At 38.2% G+C, this 23829-nt stretch overlaps 1 protein-coding gene across 2 annotated transcripts; it reads left to right on the top strand.

The window, feature by feature from the left end:
• The first annotated feature begins 16794 nt into the window (after positions 1-16794).
• LOC110799717 (nonsense-mediated mRNA decay factor SMG7-like) lies at positions 16795-22828 on the top strand. Of its 2 annotated transcripts, none has more exons than XM_022004994.2 (6): positions 16795-17050; positions 18312-18480; positions 18561-19166; positions 19440-19562; positions 19672-19883; positions 20900-22828. In XM_022004994.2, the coding sequence occupies exons 2-6, from the start codon at positions 18418-18420 to the stop codon at positions 22608-22610; spliced, it is 2715 nt and encodes a 904-aa protein (XP_021860686.2). In that variant the 5' UTR covers positions 16795-17050; positions 18312-18417; the 3' UTR covers positions 22611-22828. The 2 variants fall into 2 exon arrangements, with proteins under 2 accessions (XP_021860686.2, XP_021860687.2); XM_022004995.2 differs by having other exon boundaries at positions 17048-17186.
• Positions 22829-23829: the final 1001 nt, after the last annotated feature.

The raw sequence follows: 23829 nt of genomic DNA, 5'->3' as shown, positions 1-23829 counted from the left end.
ATGGGACGAGATAGCCCCAACAAAGAAACATAAACCGATACATCAGAACCCCCTGTCATAGTAGTCAAACCCTACCATGGTACCACCCACTTAATATAACAAATGCCATAAGTAAAAAAGGAGGTCCATTCGGCCTCGTCCTGGCCTTGGTGCAAGTATTTTCGGTTACCCAAGGCTATAGGGCGATAATGTTTAGGATCGGCAGGAGCTTCCAAAAGTCTAAGCCGATCCGCAATCCAAATCTGCAAAAACAGGTACGATCGAATCAAAAGAATGAAAAAAAAAAAAAAAAAAACGGTTCCTGGGGCGCAGTTTCAACGCCCAGGACCAGGCGCCGAAAATTCCAGCGCCCAACCCTGGGCGCTGAAACTCAGCCCCAGGGAAAAAGAAATATATGCAAAAGGGACGTATACGTGCGCAAGGAAAAAATCGATTACCTGCAGTAATAGGGGGCTTCCCTTAAAATGTTCAGATTTGGCACCCTTCTTCAGCTCATCCGCACTCAGCAAAGTCTCGGCAACAACCAACGGCATAATAGAATAGCAACTTTCCATCTGGATAATCAAGGGGATCAACCTTATGTCACCGAACTCACCATTGTTATTCGACAGCAAATAATGATTCAACAAGAAAAATAGAAGGGCTCGGATATTCAATTTCTGTTCGGTCATATTCTTACTAGGCCTAAAGTGATGTTTGACAAGTTTTGCCAAGTTAACCTTATCATCTACAACCATTTCAGCAAACATGTTATCATCTAGTTCTAGGGAAGCCCTTATGGTTGTTTTACCCTCTTCAATAGTGCCAGGAGTAACAGGAGTAGCATTAGTAGGATAACCAAGGATCGCTGCAAATTCATCGGGCAAAGGACATATTTCGTTGCCCCGAAAGGCAAAAACATGATGATCGGAGTCCCAAAAGCTTAGGGCAGCATGCAGAAAGTTATAATCAATATTAATTTGTTGTAAGCCTAAAAGTGCCTCTAAGTGGTATTCTTTTAACAAAGTTTTTTCTGTAGGAGTAAGGGCCCGTAGCCAACGCCTAACAGTCCGTTAGAGTGAGAAAGTAGGGATCGACATGGCAAAAGCAATGAGTAATTAAATCACAGCAAAAAGGAGAGAAAGAATTTGAGAGTGGTGGAAAATAGGGACGTATCTAGCCCTTATATATAGCTGAACGCATCCAATGACATCCTGATCCCATTCGGAAACGTGTTAGGAAATCCGAAAGTCAAATATCACCAGGAAAAGACTTTCAGCGCCCATGGCTGGGCGCTGAAATGTTTAACGCCTAGCCTTGGGCGCTGAAAATGCAGCCCAAGGCCCAGATTTCCCAAAACGCGGAACAGGAAAGGACTTAAGACCGTGTTGCTAAACACGAGGCCCTATTGCAAGTAGGATCAAGCCCAAAGCACCTTTAGCTCCCAAATAAGCAAATATAAACATTAAAACTTGGTCGAAACTTAGACTCGTCTCAGAAAATACTTATGCACACTTTTCAAAAAAAAACAAGTTAAATATCATGGTCATTCTTCGAAACACCAAAAATATGTGTCGTCAAGTCGTTGGTTTTCCAAATAAAAAATGTTTGTGGATTAACCCGGGCCAAGCTAAAGCCGGATGTCGCCTGAAAACTAAAGTCGCACTCCACGGCTTCGCTAAAGTAGCACACTGCTATAAAAGGTCGCTCGCACATACGAGCATGACCCCAAATATGATTACAAGATGCGAAAAAGGACCGACGAGCCCCAATGCTTGGGGGCTCGCGGAAAATAGACTCCAACAAGGAGCGCACAATCGAAATCACATTCTCGGACTGCGCCATACACCATATCATGTTTGGATATCTCAAAAAAAACAAGTTCGACCTCATGAAAGGTCGTCATTGACACTTGTGCACGGTCCTCTGATCAAAGACCAAGTAGTGGCAAAATTGAGCCGTAAAGACTAGCTCAAACCACGAAACCAGACGGTCGCAAGACAAAGGTCCGTCTGAACACGTTGTCAGCCCACGTTCAGGTTACAACTAAAGCATCCCTCGAAAGAATTCGCTCTTGCAAGAATGGATAAAAAGAAATTCTCAAAAGAAATCACAAAAAACCAAAGAAATAGGAACTTGCCCATCTTCAGTTGGCAAGACTGCGGTACGCGAATCCCAAATCAAAAAAAAAAGACGAATTCAGGTTCGCTCACCTCCATCGAGCGGGGCATCCACCCTTAGCGGAGAGGGCTCGCCCACCTTTAGCGGGCGGGGTCTGCGCCACTAGCCGCTCAGGTCCTCAGTTTTCCAAAAATGAAGTCTTCAAAAACAAAATGAAACAGGCTCGCCATCTTCAGCCGGCGGGGTCTACGGCGCAAACCACGTAGGTCCTTATTTTCAAAAAAAAAAACAACACAAAACAAATTTCAAAATAGATTCGTCCACTTCTATCGGACGGGGTGTCCACCCTTAGTGGACAGGTTCGCCATCTTTAGCCGGCGGGGTCTACGTCACAAACCGCGTAGGTCCTTATTTTCAAATTTCAAAAAGAGATTCGTCCACTTCTATCGGACGGGGTGTCCACCCTTAGCGGACAGGCTCGCCATCTTTAGCCGGCGGGGTCTGCATCACTAACCGTGCAGGTCCTTAGTCGCTGCAGCGATAACTTTTTCTGGTTTTCCCTTTTCCAAAAATTAAAAGGATTGGTTTTCCGTTTTTTCCAAAAAAATAGCGATGTGCTGGATTTTCCTTCGTTTTACGTCCCATAAAAACAAGGGGGTTTTCTCGTTTATCTTGCCCTGAAAATGAGAATCTTTGAAAACATTTTTACCTCGTGATTGGGCTTGGCCAGGCCCAATTACACTTTATAGCTTTGATTTCGAAAACATCTATAGCTACTCCCAATGACAAAGTGAGGTAGTTTCTATGCACCTTTAGATCCTTCCAATGACAAAGTGAGGAAGTTTCTATACTATCAGTTGACTAATCCCAATGACACGTGAGGGATATGTCGACATTTCAAGTGATGACCCTTAAGTCAAATGTTATCACTCGGGGGCTCGTGAGACCCTCGTAAAACAGGTCACATACACCATGGCTTGTGTGACGCACTCCGTCTAATACTTTGACCATCGTCTTACTCCAAGACTCAGTCAAAGTGGGGGCTAACTGTAGACACCTACTTTTGTCCCCATTCCCGAAAGGGAAAGGTTCGATGATGAAAGCATAAATCTCCACTTGACAACGCATCTCCTATAAAATAAACGAATCTCAATTCCCCTTTTCATTTCACCCGAAACCTGATATTTATAGAAAACTGCTATTTATGGAAACCTGCTAAAAATAGTAACTGTCGTAAAAGGTAGCTTCTAAAAGTGGCAAATCATAAAGGATAGAAACCTGTCAGAATTAGGTGTCGCATTCCAACATAAATCCTAAATGAGATAGAAAACTGCGAGAATCCTATTCCTAATATGATTCGGAAATAAGAGTTACGTGTTAATTAAAATTCTAACGAGCCTAGAGTTCGTAAAGGGCCCAGACGCATTCCGTCATGAAATTGATACGCACTAAAAGACTCGATTAAGTCTCAAACACTACGGATTTCAGGAATCCGAATCTGACTAAGAAAATAGCCCAGGCCCTATTTTCAACGCCTGGCTCTGGGCGCCGAAATCTTCGGCGCCCAGGCCTGGGCGCTAAAAATACCTGGGTACGTGTTTTTTCCTAATTCTTTGTGGATTAGAACTCTGCAATTCTATCTTTCCACGAACTCTTCCCTATAAATACAGCCCCAAATTCTACGTGAAAAGGACACACAACACACAATTATATTCTGATTATTGACTCCAACCCTTAGCCTAAGCCTCGCGCTGCGAAACTGTTCACGCGTTCTTCGCAATCGATCCATAAATCGAACAGAACGTATCCTGTCCCATAATTGAGATTCGTTAAATAAAAAGGAGAAATACCAAAGTCAAAGTGGTTAGTTTTCTGAGAACCGTGACGCACCTCTCAAGGGTGCGTCGTAATGTGCCCCTTCTCGATGATTTAATTTCTTTCCTCGCCCTTTTTATGAACTGTTAAACTAACTAAATCTGATTGTTCTATCACGCCTAACAAATATAATATTTTCGGGAAATTGGATTATCATGCTAGGTCCCTTAATACTATTTAAATCAGATAATCACGATCGATCTAGTATTATATGTTGCATATTGCTAAAATCAACTCAGATTAGTTTAATAATTAACGCATGTCCCTTCAATTATTTATGCTGAGCTAGTAAGGATATCCTGCCTCTGGAGTTATCGACGAGCGAAGTACTCCTCTCGGTAGTTACAGTCCCCCGAACCCTCAATCTCTACCTTGCGGGTGTATGTTGAGAGATCCCCACACCAGGGATCACAAGGGAACCTATGGCCGTCGTGGTCAAACATAATTTCACTCCCTTTATGTCACGATAACCGGGTTTTGTCAGTTTTTCTCATTGTTGTTAAAAACTGAATGGCGACTCCTATATTACTATTCAATTGGGTGTAAACTCACAGGAAATCCAATTACACTTGATTGAATAAAAAGAATCGTCACACCCACGAGGGACGAGGTCACGCATTAGCCTCGCGCTTTTTCGACCCCCTCACAATTGGGAGAAGTAATTATGTCATATATTTTAAATTTCTTGTTTGAACTTTGAAGTAATGTCATGGTTTTCCATTTTTGTGAGGAATTTGAATCAATTGAAAAAACAATGCTACTGATGGACTATATTTTATAGTGTAAATAGTATAGAGATATTTAAGAACATAAAAAGTGTCAAAATTCATTTTAAGAACCAGCAGGCCCGATTGGCCCGTGAAGCCCGAACAGGCCCGCTAAAAACGGGTTTGGGTAAGCAACATCGACCCGCTGGCTGGCCCGACCCGGCACGGCCCGAGACAATGGGTGGAAATAATATGATGCGGCCCGGGCCGAACCCGGCCCGGCCCGCCATTTGATCAGGTCTAGACGATCCCTATACTTGCCGCTATAGTCCATATAGCCGGTAGTTTAGGTGTTTTATAAATTTTGTTTGGTGAGGTGTTTTTCTATTCAACGACGGAAAAACACCTTATCAAAATGGCGCCGTTGCCGGGGAATGGCATCATTGTTTGATTCTTCATTCTCGTTCGCTAGTCTAGTTCATTTTTCATTTTCTTTTTCTTTGAAAACCGAAAAAATGGCAAATTCTTTTGTTTCTCAAGATGACGAATCGATTTCGCTTGATGATCTTCTCTATTTCCATGATAAATTCTTAAACTCTTTGAAAGTTGAATCTACCCAACCATTGCGTGAGATGCTACTTTTCATGAAATATATTGAAATTCAAGAAGAGCAAAGAATAGATTTTTGTTTGAATTTATTTGAGGACATGTCCCAACGAGTTGTAAAAGGCTTTTTGGGAATTTCTAACCTATTGCAAGAGTCTATTAAGGAAGTATCATGGAGAAGAGAAGAGTTTGAGGCTACATTGCCACCTATGATGCATGACATTGAGGAGTTGAGTATTGGAGAGTTTGTTCCTACTCGTTCCTCTTTGAGTGAGTGCATCGATAATGGTGATGAAAATCTATTTGCTCCATTTTGCCTTGAAGTGCTTAAGTCGATTCAAATTGAGGAAAAGAGTGAATGTTCCAACCAAAAAGATTTTAAAGTGAATGAAGGATCTTATGTTGAGATTTCTTGTGCTTTATGTGATGTGAGTGAAGTTGTTTGTGAATCTCTTGTTCCCACTCCCTTCCCTCATTCCCCATTCCGAAAGAGAAAACTCAACATTTATCCTTCATTTCCTATTTCTTTTCCCTTTTTGTCCAAACTCCCGCCGCTTGAGGATTATTTTTCCTCCATTGATCCTAATGATTCTCCTTACTCAAAGGAGCATGAAGAAGGGAGTATTTCTTTTACTTTTCTTTTTTATTTTTCTTACTCTTGGCACCCCAGACCCCGTAGGCATAGAGTTGCATATTACTTTGTGCTTGCATCTCATTTGACTCTTGCCTACTTGTTACACTTTGATATGTTTGCCATTGCATATGACAAACTATTGCGATCTTTGTCGGGGTACTTGCTAGAGGTAAGAAGCGTCAAGCTAATGACGTAAAAAGAGCGCTTCTCGGGAGGCAACCCGTGGGTGTTGGCCATTTGGCCCATGTATACTATTTTTTCTTGATTTTTGAAGTTTTTTTGTGGCTCAAGCTTTCTTGATGAGGAAATCTTTGCATCCATCTTTGCCATGTCCGGCTATTCTTCTTGGTGAGTTCGTTCGTTATTACGGTTCTTTGCGGGACTTGCTCCCACGTCATCACCGGTAATATCCTTCTAACTCACATGCATTCTTTGGGTTGGGCATCTTTATTGCGGGGCATTGGTTGGATGGGTAGCTGTGCCCCTCCTACTTTCGTTTTAGGCCTTGAGGACATGGCCTAATTCGAGCTTGGGGGGAGATTTTATTGTTGCTACTTTGATCTCCATGTGATGGATTGCTTGATTTTGTAAATAATTTGGATTTTGTGCATATTTCTTGATTAGTTTTTTTTATTTTGTGAATATTTTCTTTATTTTCCTTTTCTTTTTCATTTCTTTTCTTTCTTTTTCCTTTTCGATCTTTGTGAAGGCAAGCTTTTCTAGATTTTTAGGATTTATTCTTGATTTGGGCAAATAAAATTGGAACTTGTAGGCTAGAATGCTTTTATTCCTAATTGGTAGATGTTTGCACGGTCTTCAATGTCTTGGGTCGAATCTAGGATTTAGGTGTTAAGAAAGTTGGTTGAACTTTGGGTAGCATGCGTCTTGAACTCTTGGCTTGTGGTAAGATGGTGTCGATTTCTCTAGTGATTTGAAGCCGGAGAGAATGGTATTTGCTCCCTTGTGAGGTTCATGCTCAAAAATAAGCCCAAACAAATTTTCATATATTGAGTGGCATGGATCCTTAGCATTGACTTTCTTGTCTCCCGAGTTTGACCATTTCCTTCCCGAGACCGCGACCGAACTACTTTAGGGGACGATAGAGGCATTTCTTTCGGTGACTATTTTTCTTTTTAGTTTAGGACTCTATTTTCTTATTTTTCTCATATGTTTTTGTTTGCATTTTCCCCCTTGCTAGCCATTTGATCCTTGACCCTTCATTTCTTATAAGCACATTACAAGCCTAATAGCCTTTGTGTTGTTTTCACCCTTAGAAGTGATAGTGAAGCTTAGAGTTATGATGTTTGTTGGTTTTGAATGACTATGCAAAGTTGAGGAATGGATGTTATTGGCATGAATGGCAAAGTTTGTGAAGTATGTTGTATATAGTGAATAAATAAGCAAAAGCAAAAGTTTTGAAAAGGCCAAAAATAGAGAAAAACAAGGCATGAGAAAAGTTTCATTTGAAACACAAAAAAAAAGAGAAAATCAAATCAAGAAAAGTGCAAAAAGAGTTGTAGTTTAGAATTGTTGTTGAATAAGCTTGGGGGTACCCCAAATAAGTGGTATGAGTTTTGTAATGGTTCGATTGCTTGAGTTGAGTTCATTCATTGCGCTTCACTTTAGGTATGAGCACCAAATTGCCAAATTTGTTCCGCACCTTACCCCTAGCCTACGTTACGCCCTAAAAGCCCTCTTGACCCTTTAGAGTTGAGTCATTGTCGGTGGAGGGAGGATTTGGTCAAGTTTATGGAATGGGATTGTCATGCTAAGATGTCGGGTAGCCTATCTTGATTTTCTGGCGCCTTCGCGGTGTCTTGAGAAGCTATTCTCAAGGGTGGATAAGATCTAGAGATTTGACGTGGTATGCCCGGATGTAGGGGGATTGATTAGTGCTTGCCCTTAGTTCGCTTTGCTTGATTCTCGAATCTTTCACTCGATTTAGGACATTGGATAGCGTGCATTCGTCTATTTAGTTAGTAATATTAGGATTCTCTCATACTTGGTCCATAATAAAGGCCCTTATCTTGAGTTTTGTAGTTTCGTTTTTCTTTTTCTTTCTTTTCTTTTCTTTTCCTTTCTTTTCTTTTCTTTTCTTTCTTTTTCTTGGTTTGTTTTTCATTTTTAGGTCTTGCCTTGATTCAAATATTTGGAAGAGTTATGGGTGTTTCTCTTTGGAAACCCTTGCGAGATCCCACTCGCCCTCATGAGCGATTGTGGGGTTCAAAGAGCTTGTTGCATGCCCTTAAATGCAACCGTGATTCCTACGAAAGTGAGTTAGTGTGCATTCTTGTAGATCTTATTTTCGTAATTTTAATTTTTAATAAATAAGCTCGTTCTCCTCCCCGTTTCTCATTCTAGCTTTGCTTGAGGACAAGCAAAGGGTTAGCTTGGGGGAGTTTGATGAGCGACATTTATGTCGCTCTTAGCTTAGGATTTTATGTTAGTTTTTATGCTTTTTTATAGTTTTTATAGCTTTTTGTGTGCATTTTATAAGTTTCGTTCCATCTTATGCTTTACAGGTGATTATGATGAAAAGTGATGGAAAACAAGTAGAATCGAGCCAAAACAGGGCTTGTGCGATCGAGTGATGGTTTGTGCGCCCGAATAGAGCAGTGAACATGGACTTAAGGAATTTCCAGTTTTGTGCGATGGAATGCCCTCTGTTGTTCTGTCGCACATAATGGATTTCTGAGACAGAATGTCCCAAAATTGGAAAACGACCGCACAAGGCCTTATGTTCGACAGCACAGCATTTGTTCGACCGCACAGCTTTTTGAGTTCGACCGCACAAAAGTTGTGCGCCTGATTAGTTCTTCTTGTTCGACCGAATAGTGCTGCAAAGGAGACTTGAGCCAAAGAAACCCCATTCGACCGAACAGGATTTTACGTTCGGTCGCACAGGACGAAGGAAATCATCTTCGCTGTCTTCGCTCGCACAGGACTGCACTTGGTCGAACAAAGTCATATACGTTCGGTCGCACAGTGGGTACGTGCGACCGAATCGCTGCGTGGGCTGCTATTTTTCGAACTTTGGCTTCTATTTGAGGAAACATATAATTAGATTTTTCGTTATTTTTATAAGGAGAGTTTTTACGTAATTCATTTCTAATTTTCAGATTTTAGGCTTAGCTTATAATTCTCTCTCTAGAATTAGTTTAGGGCTTAGATTAGAGATTAGGATTAGGATTCTTAGCTTCAAATTCTTGATTCTTAGTTAAATTCAATCATCATTTTCAGATTTCTTCTCTCTTTCTCTTGAGTTTTGCTCTTCATTTTTGTGCTTCAAGTTTGTTGCAAATTCTTCAATTCAAGGTATAATTCTAATTTTCTTTTTGATTTGTTCTTTAGTTCTTTAATTGCTTCATTAATTTCGTTTATGCTTTGATTTCATGCATGAATTCTAGGATTAGTTTGTTATTTTGAATTTCATTGATTTTTCCCCAATTTTTGTAGTTTGAATTTTCTGAATTTTATTGTTTCAATTAGCTTCATTAGTTCAATTAGTTTCATGATTAGGATTAATATTAGTTTAATGTTGATGTTAATCATGCTAATTGAGTAGTTTAGTCTAGAGGTTAGGGATGAAGCCTTGGCATTGAATTTGGGGAATTTTAGGGAAAATTCATGATTGATGTTGTGATTAAATGTGATTTAGTGATAGGATTTTCCATGATAAATTGAGTAGTAGTTGCAAATGCTAGTTGATTGAGTTAGATTGGAATGTATGATTTAGGTTTGGCAAGACATTGTGAGCCTAGTTCATGCAAGTGAATGATAGCACCTATTATATGCTAGCTAATCTAGCTTAGGACTATGCGAAAGCTTTTCTATAGGCTAGGTTGCTTCGCGTGCTCTATCCGAGAGGTGGCGAGTACGTCATTAGTTTTCATTCCCCTATTTTATATGTCGTTGCATATTCATGAATGTCTTGACCTTGTTATTTCTTTGATTCGATTCCATTGCCGATTCCCGAAATCTCTAGAGTTTCTTTATTTGTTTGCATTTCTAGATTTCATTAGTTTAATTCAAAAACTCAAATTCCATCCGAACTAGCTTGTGAACGCATAGATTGATAAGTCAAACATATCCATTCCTATGGGACGATCCCTATACTTGCCGCTATAGTCCATATAGCTGGTAGTTTAGGTGTTTTGTAAATTTTGTTTGGTGAGGTGTTTTTCTATTCAACGACGGAAAAACACCTTATCAACAGACAAGTTCACGGCGCTGACAATGGGATGAAACCTTTTCTCCAGTTACAATGCTTAAGTCTTTTCGGATAATCCTTGCGATATCGATTGCCGCATTTCATGACTATGAAATATGGCAAATGGATGTCAAAACTACCTTCTTGAATGGTGTTCTTGAAGAGACTGTGTTTATGACGCAGCTAGAGGGTTTTGTCGATCTAGAGAATCAAGGAAAGGTATGCAAGCTTAAGAAATCCATTTATGGATTGAAGCAAGCATCAAGGAGTTGGAATATACGATTTGATGAAGCAATCAATGAATTTGACTTCATCAAGAATCAGGACGAATCTTGTGTATACAAGAAAGTCAGTGGGAGTAAAATTGAATTCCTCGTCTTGTATGTTGACGACAAACTGCTTATTGGAAATGACATTCCTATGTTAGAGTCTGTAAAGACTTGGCATGGAAAGTGTTTCTCAATGAAAGACTTAGGAGAGGCACAGTACATATTGGGCATCAAGATCTATAGGGATAGATCTAAGAAGATGATTGGACTAAGCCAAAGCACTTACATTGACAAAGTGCTAGCTACGTTCAGTATGATGGAAGCCAAGAGAGGCCATCTACCCATGTCACATGGCATATATCCAAGCAAGACTTGGTGTCCCAAGACATCTGATGAGCATAGAAAGATGAGTGGAATTCCATATTCTTCGGCTATTGGATTTATCATGTATGCTATGTTTTTTACAAGGCCGGATGTTTTGTTTGCACTTAGTGCAATGAACAGGTGCCAGTCAGACCCAGGAGAGGCGCATTGGACTGCGGCCAAGAATATCCTAAAGTACCTGAAAAGGACAAAGGATCAATTTTTGGTTGATGGTGGTACAGGTGAGTTGATTGTTAAAGGCTATATGGACGCAAGCTTTCAAACCGACCGAGATGATTTCAGATCACAGTCTGGTTTTGTGTTCTTCCTTAATGGTGAAGCAGTAAGCTGGAAAAGTGCTAAGAAAAACACTATTGTGGATTCTACAACTAAAGCCGAGTACATTGCTGCCTTAGAAGCAGCAAATGAAGTTGTTTGGATTCGAAAGTTCATTGAAGAACTTGGGGTTGTCCCCTCCATAAAGGACCAGTGGCTTTATATTGTGATAATAGTGGAGCCATCGCCCGGCCAAAGGAGCCTATGATCCACCGGAAGTCCAACCATGTACTGCGGCTATTTCACATACTTCGAGAAATCGTTGAACGGAAAGAAATCGAGATTTGCAAGGTTGGAACTGACGATAACGTCGCGGATCTATTGACTAAACCGTTGCCACAAGTGAAGAACAACGCACATGTAGCAACCATGGGAATCAAGCATGTTGGAGAATGGCTTTGATTTTCTAAGTTTTGTTTTAGAACATTTGTTAGATCTGTGTTTAAAACAATTGGTTTAACCATTTCATATTTATGAAATTCCTTATTATTCATTTAATTTTGGTTTAGTATTAAATGATAAAGTCCAAGTGATTCAAAACATTCAAATGTGATGTCAAGATGGATTCTTTGGCAAAGAAACACCCATAAGTGAACTTGAATATTGAAGTCACAAAGGATCCCTAATCCAGTTCATTGAAAGGTTGGACGGCCAATGACTAATGAAGATTAGATTGCAAGTAGATTTATAGTTAAGTTTCTTGAACTATATGGACATTATATGTCAGAAATCTTTTGCATAAATACTTATTGTATCTTGTATTGGATTGACCATGACAACACTTTAAGATATTAAAGTCATGTCATAAGTAGGTTTCATTAATGGTGATTAGAATCATTCCTCAAAACATGAGTAATTATGATTGCTCGTTTGAAGATTAGTTTGCTTTGATGCTCGCTAAACGTCGCACCGTGAAAGGAGACTATAAAAGCAGTTATTGGGCGTACTATGAATCAAAGTGAGTATTCATAGATTACAAGACTGGATTGTCCTCCTATATTAGATAGGATATGATGTTGTGTGTAACAAGGCCTCTCGAAGAGTTAGATACTGTGAAAATGCATGGTCGTGCTCAGAATGGTTAAAGCTTAACCTTCTGTAAAAGTTTAACAGTTGAACTCAGTAATTCGAGAAACACTTCTGGACCTATAAGGATGGCTTGGATCTTACCTTATGTTCAACAAATAACACTAAGCGACAAAGGAATGTGAATGCACACTTGTATGAATGACAAGTGGGAGACTGAAGGAAATGTGTCCTTCACCAAATGTGCATTGGTCTAATACCAAATGTTCAGATTAATTACGAATAATTAATTCAGTGAGATCAAGTGATCGGAACAGCTGGCTGGAGAAATGCTTCCGATCAGTGAGTTCTAATCTAATTAGGCTCACAACTTACTCTTGACTGAACCTATAAGATCACACCATTAGCATGTAACAGATCATCGGATTAAATGAATAGGAAATTCATTTAATAGCTTTCGGGAAATTAGTTCGGAAAACATAATTATACTATTTAATATTGGATCGTGAAATCGTATATCGTATTGCGTATATTCGTAACCTATGTGAAACGAGTAATTGTATCGTACGACAATGGATCACAAAACGATAAATAAATTATTGAATAAATAATTTAATACAAAAACACGAAAGCAAACCCACGAGCCAAGCACACAAGACGCAAGGCCCATGGGCGCATCGCTGGCCCATGGCCCTTGGCTGTCTTGGTTCGCGCGCAAGGAAGCAACAACAGCAGCAGCATATGATAGGTTATAATAATAACCTACTCCACATGTTTTCCTAATCTAATCAATCCAATATTCTAACCTAAGCCAAGAGAAAACCCTAATTCTCTATGTGCCTCCATAAGAGTGTTCATCACAAAAGCTAAACTATCTTGAAGGAGATCTAATTAAGCCATCAATCTCAAGACGGATCTGAACATGTCGGTGAACCAAGTAGAGGAACGACATTTGGGGTTCTTGTTCGTGTTCGCTGAATTAAGGGAAAACACGCTACGAACGTAAGTAATGCTTGATCTGTACTTTATACATGCTTCCTGGCTTTGGAGTTATTCCGCTATCATGTTATGTATTTAACTGTAAACCCCTACAAAAAAGTGATACGACATTTATATAAAAATCTATTACATTATACTAAAACAGACACCAAGAATGACACGTGTCATCTCCTGGTCCAAAAAATTTCCTCCAATTTTTTCCCCTAAAATACTTTTTTTTATTTGCTGTTTATATATGGAAAAGTTATTTGTTTAAAGATTGAAAAATTAATATATGTAACAGACTCCGTAATAATTTGCTAAAAAAATTTTTTGGTAATACTTTAGTCAAATCATTATATTAATAAGAAAAAATATATTTACTCAATATATTGGTCAAATCATCCTATTAATATATCGAATATTTTGCTCAATTAACAAGCATATAAAATATGTAATACGTAGTAGGATATAAATTGTATACTCTAATACTTCAGCTAAACTAAATAGTCAAATGATTTTAGAATATCAGTGCATGCATGAGACCTAATCTAGTTTGAATATAAAATTAACAATCGAATCAAATAAAAATTTCCTAATAAAAATTTTCTTTCACCATTGCTACGACAGTAGTCGATCGAACGTTCTGTATACCCTCTTTTATATCGTTGTGATTTACAGTCTTCTTCAACGAGGGGGTCTATAGATTTTTTTGTAGCCGTGATAAATATGATTTCCGCCAGATTCGTCTGATTTTCAATCCCGCGCAAATCTCTACGAAAGAAACAAACTGAACTAAACTAATCAAACACACAAAACTTAACTAGAATCAAACTCACAGTAGGAACTTACTACACCGAAAATATGTAGTTTTATTGAGACCAAACGCAAAAAACAGAGTTAAAGAGAAAGGTTGAAGAAATTTGGCTATTTCCAACCTAAGAAACCCCAATTTTCTTAAAACCCTTAAATGAGAGGGAGAGAGGAAATGTCAAATGGCTGGTTAATCAAGGCAGGTTGCTCTAAATGATACTACTTAATTGATTAAGGAGTACTCCGTATAATTTTGAGTGAATTCATCATTAGTCTAACTTTAGTGTCAAGTAGTAAAGATGACACTGGGTTCGTACGACACGACCCTACACAAAAATAGCACGGCACGACCAGCGCATGGGAAAATCACGTCCCCCTACATAGGCACGAAGTTGTAGGTTGGGATCATAGCACATTTTTATAGAAAAGCTCGACAAGACATGACACATTATGACCCGACACCAAAAAAATATGTTAAATTAAGTAAAATTAGGCTTAAACATGAAGGTAGAATACGTGTGGGCTTGAGTCGTATATTGACCGCCCTTTTACAATTTCCGTCCTGGTAAAAACAAGTTGGTCGACACGAATGCTCGACACGAAACACGTCCCGACACATTACAAGGCCTATCTTTATCAAATGGTGTTAGCCTTTTGTTTTTGTTTTCATGGATTAGTGACGATTTGGATGTTTAATTGTCTAATCTACTCAGTCTACTACCCATCTTTTCATAAGCACACAAACAGTTACTCCCTCCGTCCCTTAATACTTGCACCGCTTTCTTTTTCGGGCCATCCCTTAATACTTACACCGCTTCTATAAATGGAATTTATACCAATATTATATTATTTCTCACACTTACTTACTAACCCCACCTACACCCCTATTCCCTACAAAAAAATCATTTAAAAATTCACACCCCCACTCACCACAACCCACCTCTTACACATTTCCCACTAACTATATTAAAAAAATACTTCACTATCAACTAACACCATTAAATTAATAAATCAATTAAAATGTCTTAAACTCCGTACCGGTCAAACCGGTGCGAGTATTAAGGAACGGAGGGAGTAACTAGTTAATTAAGTCGTCTCAATAACACTGTACAAGAAGTAACGTAAACAGATACTGTAGTAAAATCAACTTTGAGTAGGGGCCCACACAATAAGCAAGAGAGACCCACAATTCATATTGACCGTTTCTAATTAGAACAAATGGCGTGTGATCTGTAGAAAAAGCATTAAACAGAAAAACGACCACTGACTTTTCCTTAATCTTTTATAAATTGTAGTTCTGCAACTGCCCACCAATCTATCTCAACCGCTCAACATATAAACAAACAATTATACATATGCATTCAATGTTAGCTTAATTTTGTTGTTGAATATGTTGGATGATTAGGTAGTTGCTCTATCGTACTTCACTCTATTTGACTGGTTAGTCTATCTACGTGGAAGTTGTACGATTAAAATATCTTTCACTATGTTAGATTGGTCGATTTGATCTTTCTGTTTTCAGATGATGTTGTTAACACATACAATTTGCATGCAAATTAAGAGAATAGGAGATACAGACTGTGTTCAGATAATAGGAGATACAGACTGTGTTCAGATAATAGGAGATACAGACTGTGTTCAGATAAATCGAGATCGTACACTCGATTGGTATGTTTTAGATAGAGTTTTTGAGTAAAAGATTTTTTCACTAACGTTTGTTATTATTCTAAAAGTATTGCTAGTATTTGTTTAAGTTGAAAAGAACAATGTCCTCTCAAACAAAAATAATGTGAAAAGAACAAGTCAATAGATTTGTTCAACTGCACATAACCACATCCTTTCCTTTACAATCTTACGTTTCCCATATGACACCACTATAACAATAGGCAATAGCTTCCCTTAAATTAGCATGATTTCTTTAAGTGGATTATGGAATCTAACCAAACTCAAGGAGGAAGGAGGAGAAAGAAAAATATAAAAGTAATCCAACTTCTAGGTTGACCGATAAAACTAATGTTATTGTCGAAATTTAATCATACTTGTTTCGGTACGTGTAGATGACTCACAATAGGCATAACTCATAAGGTATCTCATATAAATTCAAGATCTTAAATATTTATCTCATACATTTTTTATTTTATTTTTTGGTGCGAATGAGCCACAAGGGCAATATAAATTACAAATGGGAGCGGGAGGATTCAAACCTGAGACCTATTGGACACATGACCTCAGTCTTAACCACTAGGCCAAGACATCATTGGTAATATTTATCTCATACATAAACTTACACAAACATTCAAGAAAAATGATAATAAAACACTCTGATCACACAATAGAAGTAATACAACTCATATACAAGTCCATATTGCTCGCAACCTGCCAACCTCGAGTTCAACTAAAAGTACGTAGCTCCACGAAACAATAATAAACTAGTACTACTACAGTACTCCTCCAGATAAAATTTGTGTTATGTGGGGATGACAAAAGGTCTTGCGCGCACAAGGTGTACAATAAATTTATTGTACACCAAGATAACTTTAACCCTTTTCTTTGTAACTTTAACCTAGTTTTGATTAACTTTTATATTAGTAAAAAAAAATTGATAGATAAATATTTTAAATGGTTAAATGATTAATTTTATACATTATTAGTGATTTTGAAGAAATAAGTTTTACTAAAATGAAAAAATTTATCACTTAAAAATAGATAACTTTTACATATATAAGCTTAACTTTTAAGCATTTTGGGTTAACTTTTACTTTGGTGTACAATATTTATCGTACACCCATTGTAAATAAGAATTTGTGTGGCATGAACATATACTTCGTATTTAATACAATGATGTCTTATTATATGGAAAATGACATAAAAATAAGATCCAAAGGCAATGAGTTGTGGGATAATTGTTTGTCCAATCTTCTAAACTCTCATGATCAGCCCACCCTTCAGTTTGTCTGTTTCACATAAACATTTACTGCTCTCCCCCTAAATTATCATTCTTCTACTTTTCCCCGCGCTTTCAAATTCTCTGCCATTAATGTCTCATACATTTCACCTGCATAATTTCAACTAAATTTGGTGGCCATTTATTTATTGCTTGCTTTTCACTGCCAAAAGAAAGCTCTTTTTTAAGGTATGATTTTCATGGAATTTTCTCTGTTTTAATTCTCTCTGCTTATTTCCCTGTCAGAAGTTCAATTCCTTTAATTTTCATTTGAATTTGATGGGAAGAAATGTTTTCTGGATTATCTGACTGAAATTTCTAGTGGGTTAGTATTTAATTTCTGTTTTTCTTTGATATTATCACTCTTTTATGCTGACTTGTATGATGGTTGTAAGTTTGCTTCTTCCTACTCATGGAGGTGGGTTTTGCATCCTGCTGTTTACTCTTTAGATACGGTGTCTAAACCTAGAAGATTATTTGTGGACGGAGAGAGTATATTATTTAATTAATTAATTAATTAAGTTCGCGGTTATTATAATGCAAAATATTTAAGTGATATTCCTTGAGAAAGTTCTTTGATTTCTTACTTTTGTGTTAAATTGATTGATTTTTGTAAGTTTGCATTTTCGGTATTATGCAGGTGGGTTTTGTAACATTATTTCTAAGTTTCTGTTCTGATTAATTTGGCAAATTGAATGTTTAATACTGTAATGGATGTGTTTAATACATTATTTCTATGTTTCTGTTCTGATTAATTTGGCAAATTGAATGTTTAATACTGTAATGGATGTGTTTGGGATTCTTAATTTGTGTCTTCTATAGTCAGGGAAAAGTCCGATTTCAATGACTTGTCATATTGTTTTTTTGGTCGTTAGCACCCGGTTCACCCTTAGGGCTAATCCGGATTCGGGGCGAGTTCTGGGTGGATAAGTTCCAGTTCCCTCCCAATTGTTGTTACGGGGGATCGAACACGAGTTCTCCCTACCAAGTTTAGCCCCAATCACCACTGAACCAACATGCAATTGGTTTTAGAATGACTTGTCATATTGTGGTTCACTTGGAATTTTGATGATAAGTTATTGTACTTCTAATTATCTTTTTAGGGTGATGAAATATCCCATCTTTTGGGTACTTGTATTATACTGATTTTTTTGTCAATAAAAAGCTCAATTTTGATTGTCTCTGGGGTTCTTGTGCTACACCAATCTTGTTGTTCAATATCTAGCTGAAATCGACACTCATTCATGCCGCGATCTCTCTTAAATCATGTGCAATTTTTTGTCCTGAGAAGGATGTTTGCCAAGTAGTTGGCAACCAACAGAAGTTTTCTAGTTGTTGGACTTTTCGCTTCCTGATTACTCATATAAGATTGTGTGCCGTGTTGTTCTTGTTGTATTCTCATTATGTTTCATATCATCTCATTGATGTTAGTGTTATATGCTTCTTTTAGGAAGTCCGTTTTTGTGACATTGGCTGGTGGAAATTGATTTGGTACTTATGCAAACATTATTTCTTGGTCTGAGTAATTGGATTGCTGACAAGGTTGCCTGTTGATCATGCCTACTGATTCTTCCGACTCTCCGAAAAACCGGAGAGAGAAAAGAAGCGATTTAGCTGAGGTAACAGGTCTCCGGAATTATCTTTAGAGTTTTCTTGTTCCTTTGTTTACTTAATCAGTTCCTTGATGTTCTTTAATCAGGTTTCTGACACTGAAAAGCAACTTTGGGCATGTATACATTCCAAAGGAGTGCTGCATAATGATGCTCAAGATCTATACCATAAGGCTTGTTGTATATATGAGAAACTCTTCCTCAATAATAATGAGCTACCGGACCTTCAAAACATTGAATATCTTTTATGGAGGCTTCACTACAAGCATATTGATGAATTTCGCAAGAGAGTATCCCAAAGTTCAGCTAACAATGAAGAAAAGATGGTTGTAACCAACCAAAAGAAGGCTGCAAATAAGGACATGGTGGTTGCACACACGGAAGGGTTCAGATCATTTTTGTCAAAAGCAACAAAGTTTTATCAAGATTTAATCAGAAAAATTAAAAGATTCTACGGCCTTTTTGATGAGCCTTGGTTTTATAAGAATGATGGAGTTTCAGGTCGCATAGAACAGACAGAGTTGCATAAATGCCAATTTGTTTCTCATCGTCTTTGTATCTGTCTTGGGGATCTAGCAAGATATCAGGAACTGTATGAAAAGCCCACTGAAAAGCAAAGAAACTGGTCTGCTGCTGCTAGTTACTACTTGGAAGCAGCTAAGATTTACCCCGATGGGGGAAACCCCCAAAATCAGGTAGTTTATTTTCTTCATGTACTCTCTAATGCTAATAATTGCTGTGTTACTTGGACTCGGTACTCATTTAAGACATGGGTATGTATCAAACTATCAGACTTGACTATTTTATGAAATCCAAGTTTTTGGTCTATAAAAAGTGTAAAGTTTCCAAATTTGTCAGTGTTGAGAGTTGAGGTGCGATGAGGAGTCCGAGTAATATAGCTCAGATGCAGAATAATATTACAAGCAAGGCTGTGAGGAATTTATGCATGTCCTTATAATGGTTTCTAGTTGGCAGTGCTGGCAACATATATTGGGGATGAATTCCTTGCTTTGTACCACTGTATAAGAAGTCTGGCAGTTAAAGAACCTTTCCAAGATGCCTTGCAAAACCTAATGTTACTATTTGAAAGGGTAAGCTTCATGCTTGTTAGATACAACTACTGCTTTTTTTGTGTACTAATCCCCTTTTTGATGCCTAGTAAATATTGAAACTTAGATATTGCCCTTTCTGATCTTGCAGAATAGGTCAATTAACCTGGATTCGCAGTCAAATAATGTGTATGACTTCTCTAAACCATCTGAGTGGATTTCCAGCCCAAATAAAGCGGCATCTGCTAATGGTGCTTTATTGTATAACTCCACTCTGAAAGTTACTGAACCTAATATAACTATGCCGACTGATGCCTGGATTCTTATTATCAGAACGACTAGTTTCTTCTTCTTAGAGTCCAGGTACATATCCTTCTCACAAATCTATAATTGCACTGATGTCTAAACTTGTATGTGAATAATCAAGTGATTAGAATAATATTATGTTTGATTTGTTAGCTTATATTGTACTCCATACGTATTAGATATTTCTTCTAGTGTCTTCTGGACTGTCTAGACATATTGTTTGCTTCAAAGGTTAATCATAATGGCATTCACTCCTTATGGTTAGCCTATAATGCTTCTGAGTTTGCTACGAGTTTTACAGAAGAATGATCTTTCCTAATACGAAGCATTGGATATGATAATCCAATTAACTGCAGCTTTTGAGGTTTCTTTTACCAAGATATATGATTACTTTTCCCCTCAGTTTTCCAAACTAACTAAAGAAGCATTTGTTCTCTACTGAATCTCTGAAGTTCTTCTGTAACTAGCTTCTAATGTAACCTTATCTATCCTACTGATTACTTAAATTTAAGCGTATTTAAGAAACCATTTGTTAGGACAAAACGATACATCAATATTAGGAGTAATGGTTTCTTGCTTGGGGTTTCTTAGAAATATATACTTGTACTAAAAATCAAGTATGATTACCAACCTTGGGACTTGAGATTGATCATGCTCCTTCCTTATCGGTGCACGGAACAATTGAAGGCTCGCTAACCTGAAATTTTGAGGATAGTGTCTTTATTTGCTAGATGCATTTATACAGAAAGAGTTAAAGACGTAGTAAATGAGTATGACATGAGGTTGGACCCTAAATTATTACCTTCAGGTTGGTATATATTGAGCTCATCCATATCAGTTAGACAAGCTCCTCAAATCAGTAAATCACCCTGTAATCCTGTATCTCCTTCTAAAATGCAATACAACATCATAACATACCCTCTCAAATTTTGCAAGACTATACATAGTTTTAGGTCATGTGCTTTTTTGATATCTTTTAATGATTTCCTTAGTGCACTTCTTTAAGTTTTGAATATGAACACATTTAGCTGAAGTTTACGTAATTCCTCTTGCATTTTTTGAGTGTTTTGCAGTTTGGAAAGCTTCCCTTCCACCTTTAATTCCACTCTGATAGAATTGGAAGCATTATTGGCACTGGATGTGGCAAAACTGAGCTCTGCATTGGAATCTTACCGGAATATGAACTTATCTAAGGCAGGCCCTTATCGAGCCCTGCACATTATCTCTGTCCTGCTTTTCATCATCCACAATCTAACTGAAGCTCCAGAGCAGAAGATTCTCAAGCCGAAAAATGAGATGCAGAAATCCATGCTAGTGAAGTTGGCTTTGACTGTTACATTCACATACATGGGCCGTTTTGTTGATCGGTGTTTGAAGGGAAGCCCCGTGATTTACTTCCCTCTTTTACCCGCTTTACTTGTGTTCGTGGAGTGGTTGGTGGGTGCAATTAATGAGGTAGATGTTGAGGATGAGAAGTGTGATAGCGCGAGGTGCTACTTCTTCGGCTCTTTTGTAGACCTCCTGAACCAACTCCAACAAAACAGGGCTCAAATAAGCTTTCCTGATCATATAGCTTTATGGGAAGATTATGAACTGAGGGGATTTGTACCTTTATCTCATACTCATGACTCGATGGATTTTTCAAGTCATTGGGAAGAAGAAATTAATTATAAAATGAGGAATGAATATCGTGCCTTTCGAATCGTTCAGGCAGCTACAAAGATTGCAATGAGATCAGGTGGTAGGACAAGAAAATGGCTATATTATGATGATGTCAGTAGAAGTTTCAGTGTAATGGAGGCAAAAGATAGTGGAAAATCAGCCCTGGTAGAAGAAGAAGAAGATATCGTGTTTAAGCCAATCACCCGGCATAATTCAGAGCCAATACCATTAGAGCAACCAAAAGCAGAAGCTTCTGATGAATGCTTGCGGCGTGCTTCTTCACTTCTTGCAGCACAAAATCGAGTTTTTATGAACTCCTTAACTTCCACACCTACTTTTTTCCCCATATCAAGCAATCAGTCAACTCAAAATGAGCTTCATAGTTCAACAATTAGCACATTTCCCGAGGGTCCGCTAGCTGCCGGGCCTCCATCACTTAGCTCGTGGGTTAATAACGGGGAGAGATTATCCAATGCAAGAAAAAAGGGTAGAAATGTATTGAAACCCATTGAGGAGGTGGTGGCTTCAGATGAGTTGATGAGAAGTCTTTCTCTGTCCACCAATGATAGCTCTGACTCTGCATCTGCATCTGCATCTCCAGTAGCATGTCCTTCCCCGTTATTACCCAGTAACGCGGTGTGGTTCATAAATACAGCAACTCCTCAACCAGTGATTTTTACTTCACAGCCCTCGGAGGCTCCCCAACCAAGCCCTGGTTTCCCTAGCTTTGTTGATCATTCTTCACCTTGGAGTAGGCCCCAATTCCCTAATCTTGGGAATCACAATCTACAATGGGTCCCCCCCAATCACCCAGTGCAAGATCAATACACTGGTAACCATGGTTTGGAGGCTTCGAGTTTTGACAGTTGGAGTTGTAGTAATAATAATCCGTGGGGTTCTGCAGGAACCATGTACGTCGATGGCGGTCCACCATTATTTCTTCCTAGCACTTCACTTGTTCATGGGATACAGGATCATCACCAAAGAGTGAATCCCTATCCTTCTCCAGGAATGACAGACAGGAGAACAGAACCACAACCACTTCTGCAGTACCTTAAGGAAAGAGAGTGGCAGCTTCAGCAGGAGTCACCATATACAGGATCTCCCTATATGCGTAACTGACTTATCTGTTAGTTTGATTTATGTAGAGTTAAGTATGAGAAAATGCTAGCAATTGTTGCAGAATCTGATATATCAACTTTTCCATAGACCATTAAACTATATTCTACTAGCTATCACACATCGATTGTTTAGATTGTGAATGCATATGATGTACATATTTAACAGTCTCTTATCAGAATTTCGATGCATTAGTGAGCTAACCAGTTCTGTTATCAAAAGTAATCACTTATTTATGATAGAAATAAACATATGAAGCATTGTTGGTTAAAATTGAAATTTGAATTTAGTCAATTGGCTTGTACTGTCAGTCTGATGATCAGACTCTGGTCACTATTCTAAACAACATAAAGAAGTGTGCTTCAAAATGTTCATTTCAGCATCTATAGCAAATTAGCAGTTTAGCCCCTCAAAAACAGGCATTCGACAAGATAATTAACTGAATACACAAATTATCCCCGATTAAACATTAAACATTGTCTGTTAAAACAAAAACCACAAAATACTTGTAAATAGTCATAACAGTTCCCTAGTCGTTCCGAAAATATTCATTATCGCCAACTTGCTCGACTGTAGCAATAGGTGCTTAGGGAATCTTAAAAGCAGACACAACCTCTGCTCGCACCTCGTTGTAATGAGTCCCAGCCTTGTTGTTCCAATCATATTTGGGGTCATCTCTGAGCACACACATTCGAGCTACAAAATTGTAGACACCTACTTTTGTCCCCATTCCCGAAAGGGAAGGTTCGATGATGACAACATAAATCTCCACTTGGCAACACATCTCCTATAAAATAACGAATCTCAATCACCCTTTTCATTTCACCCGAAACCTGCTATTTATAGAAACCTGCTATTTATGGAAACCTGCTAAAAATAGTAACTGCCGTAATGGGTAGTTGTTAAAAGTGGTAAGTCATAAAACATAGAAACCTGTCAGAATTAGGTGTTGCACTCCAACATAAATCCTAAATGAGATAGAAATTACAAGAGGAATCCTATTCCTAATATGATTCAAAAATAAGATTTACGTATTAATTAAAATCCTAACGAGCCTAGAGTTCGTAACAGGCCCAGACGCATTCCGTCATAAAGTTAATACGCGCTAAAAGACTCGAATAAGTCTCAAACACTCCGGATTCTAAGAGTCCAAAACTGACAAAGAAAACGGCCCAGACCCTATTTTCAACGCCTGGCTCTGGGCGCCGAAATCTTCGGCGCC

This window comes from Spinacia oleracea, chromosome 6, assembly GCF_020520425.1.
Source record: "Spinacia oleracea cultivar Varoflay chromosome 6, BTI_SOV_V1, whole genome shotgun sequence".
In the NCBI taxonomy this organism is placed as follows: Eukaryota; Viridiplantae; Streptophyta; class Magnoliopsida; order Caryophyllales; family Amaranthaceae; genus Spinacia; species Spinacia oleracea.
Note: the sequence above shows the minus strand (reverse complement) of the source record. Positions and strands in the feature narration are given on the sequence as shown.

Coding starts and splice junctions, on each gene's coding strand:
- LOC110799717 (XM_022004994.2), top strand. CDS start 18,418: ATGCCTACTGATTCTTCCGACTCTCCGAAAAACCGGAGAGAGAAAAGA. Junction 18,481..18,560: donor AAAGAAGCGATTTAGCTGAG/GTAACAGGTCTC, acceptor TTCTTTAATCAG/GTTTCTGACACTGAAAAGCA. Junction 19,563..19,671: donor TAATGTTACTATTTGAAAGG/GTAAGCTTCATG, acceptor CTGATCTTGCAG/AATAGGTCAATTAACCTGGA.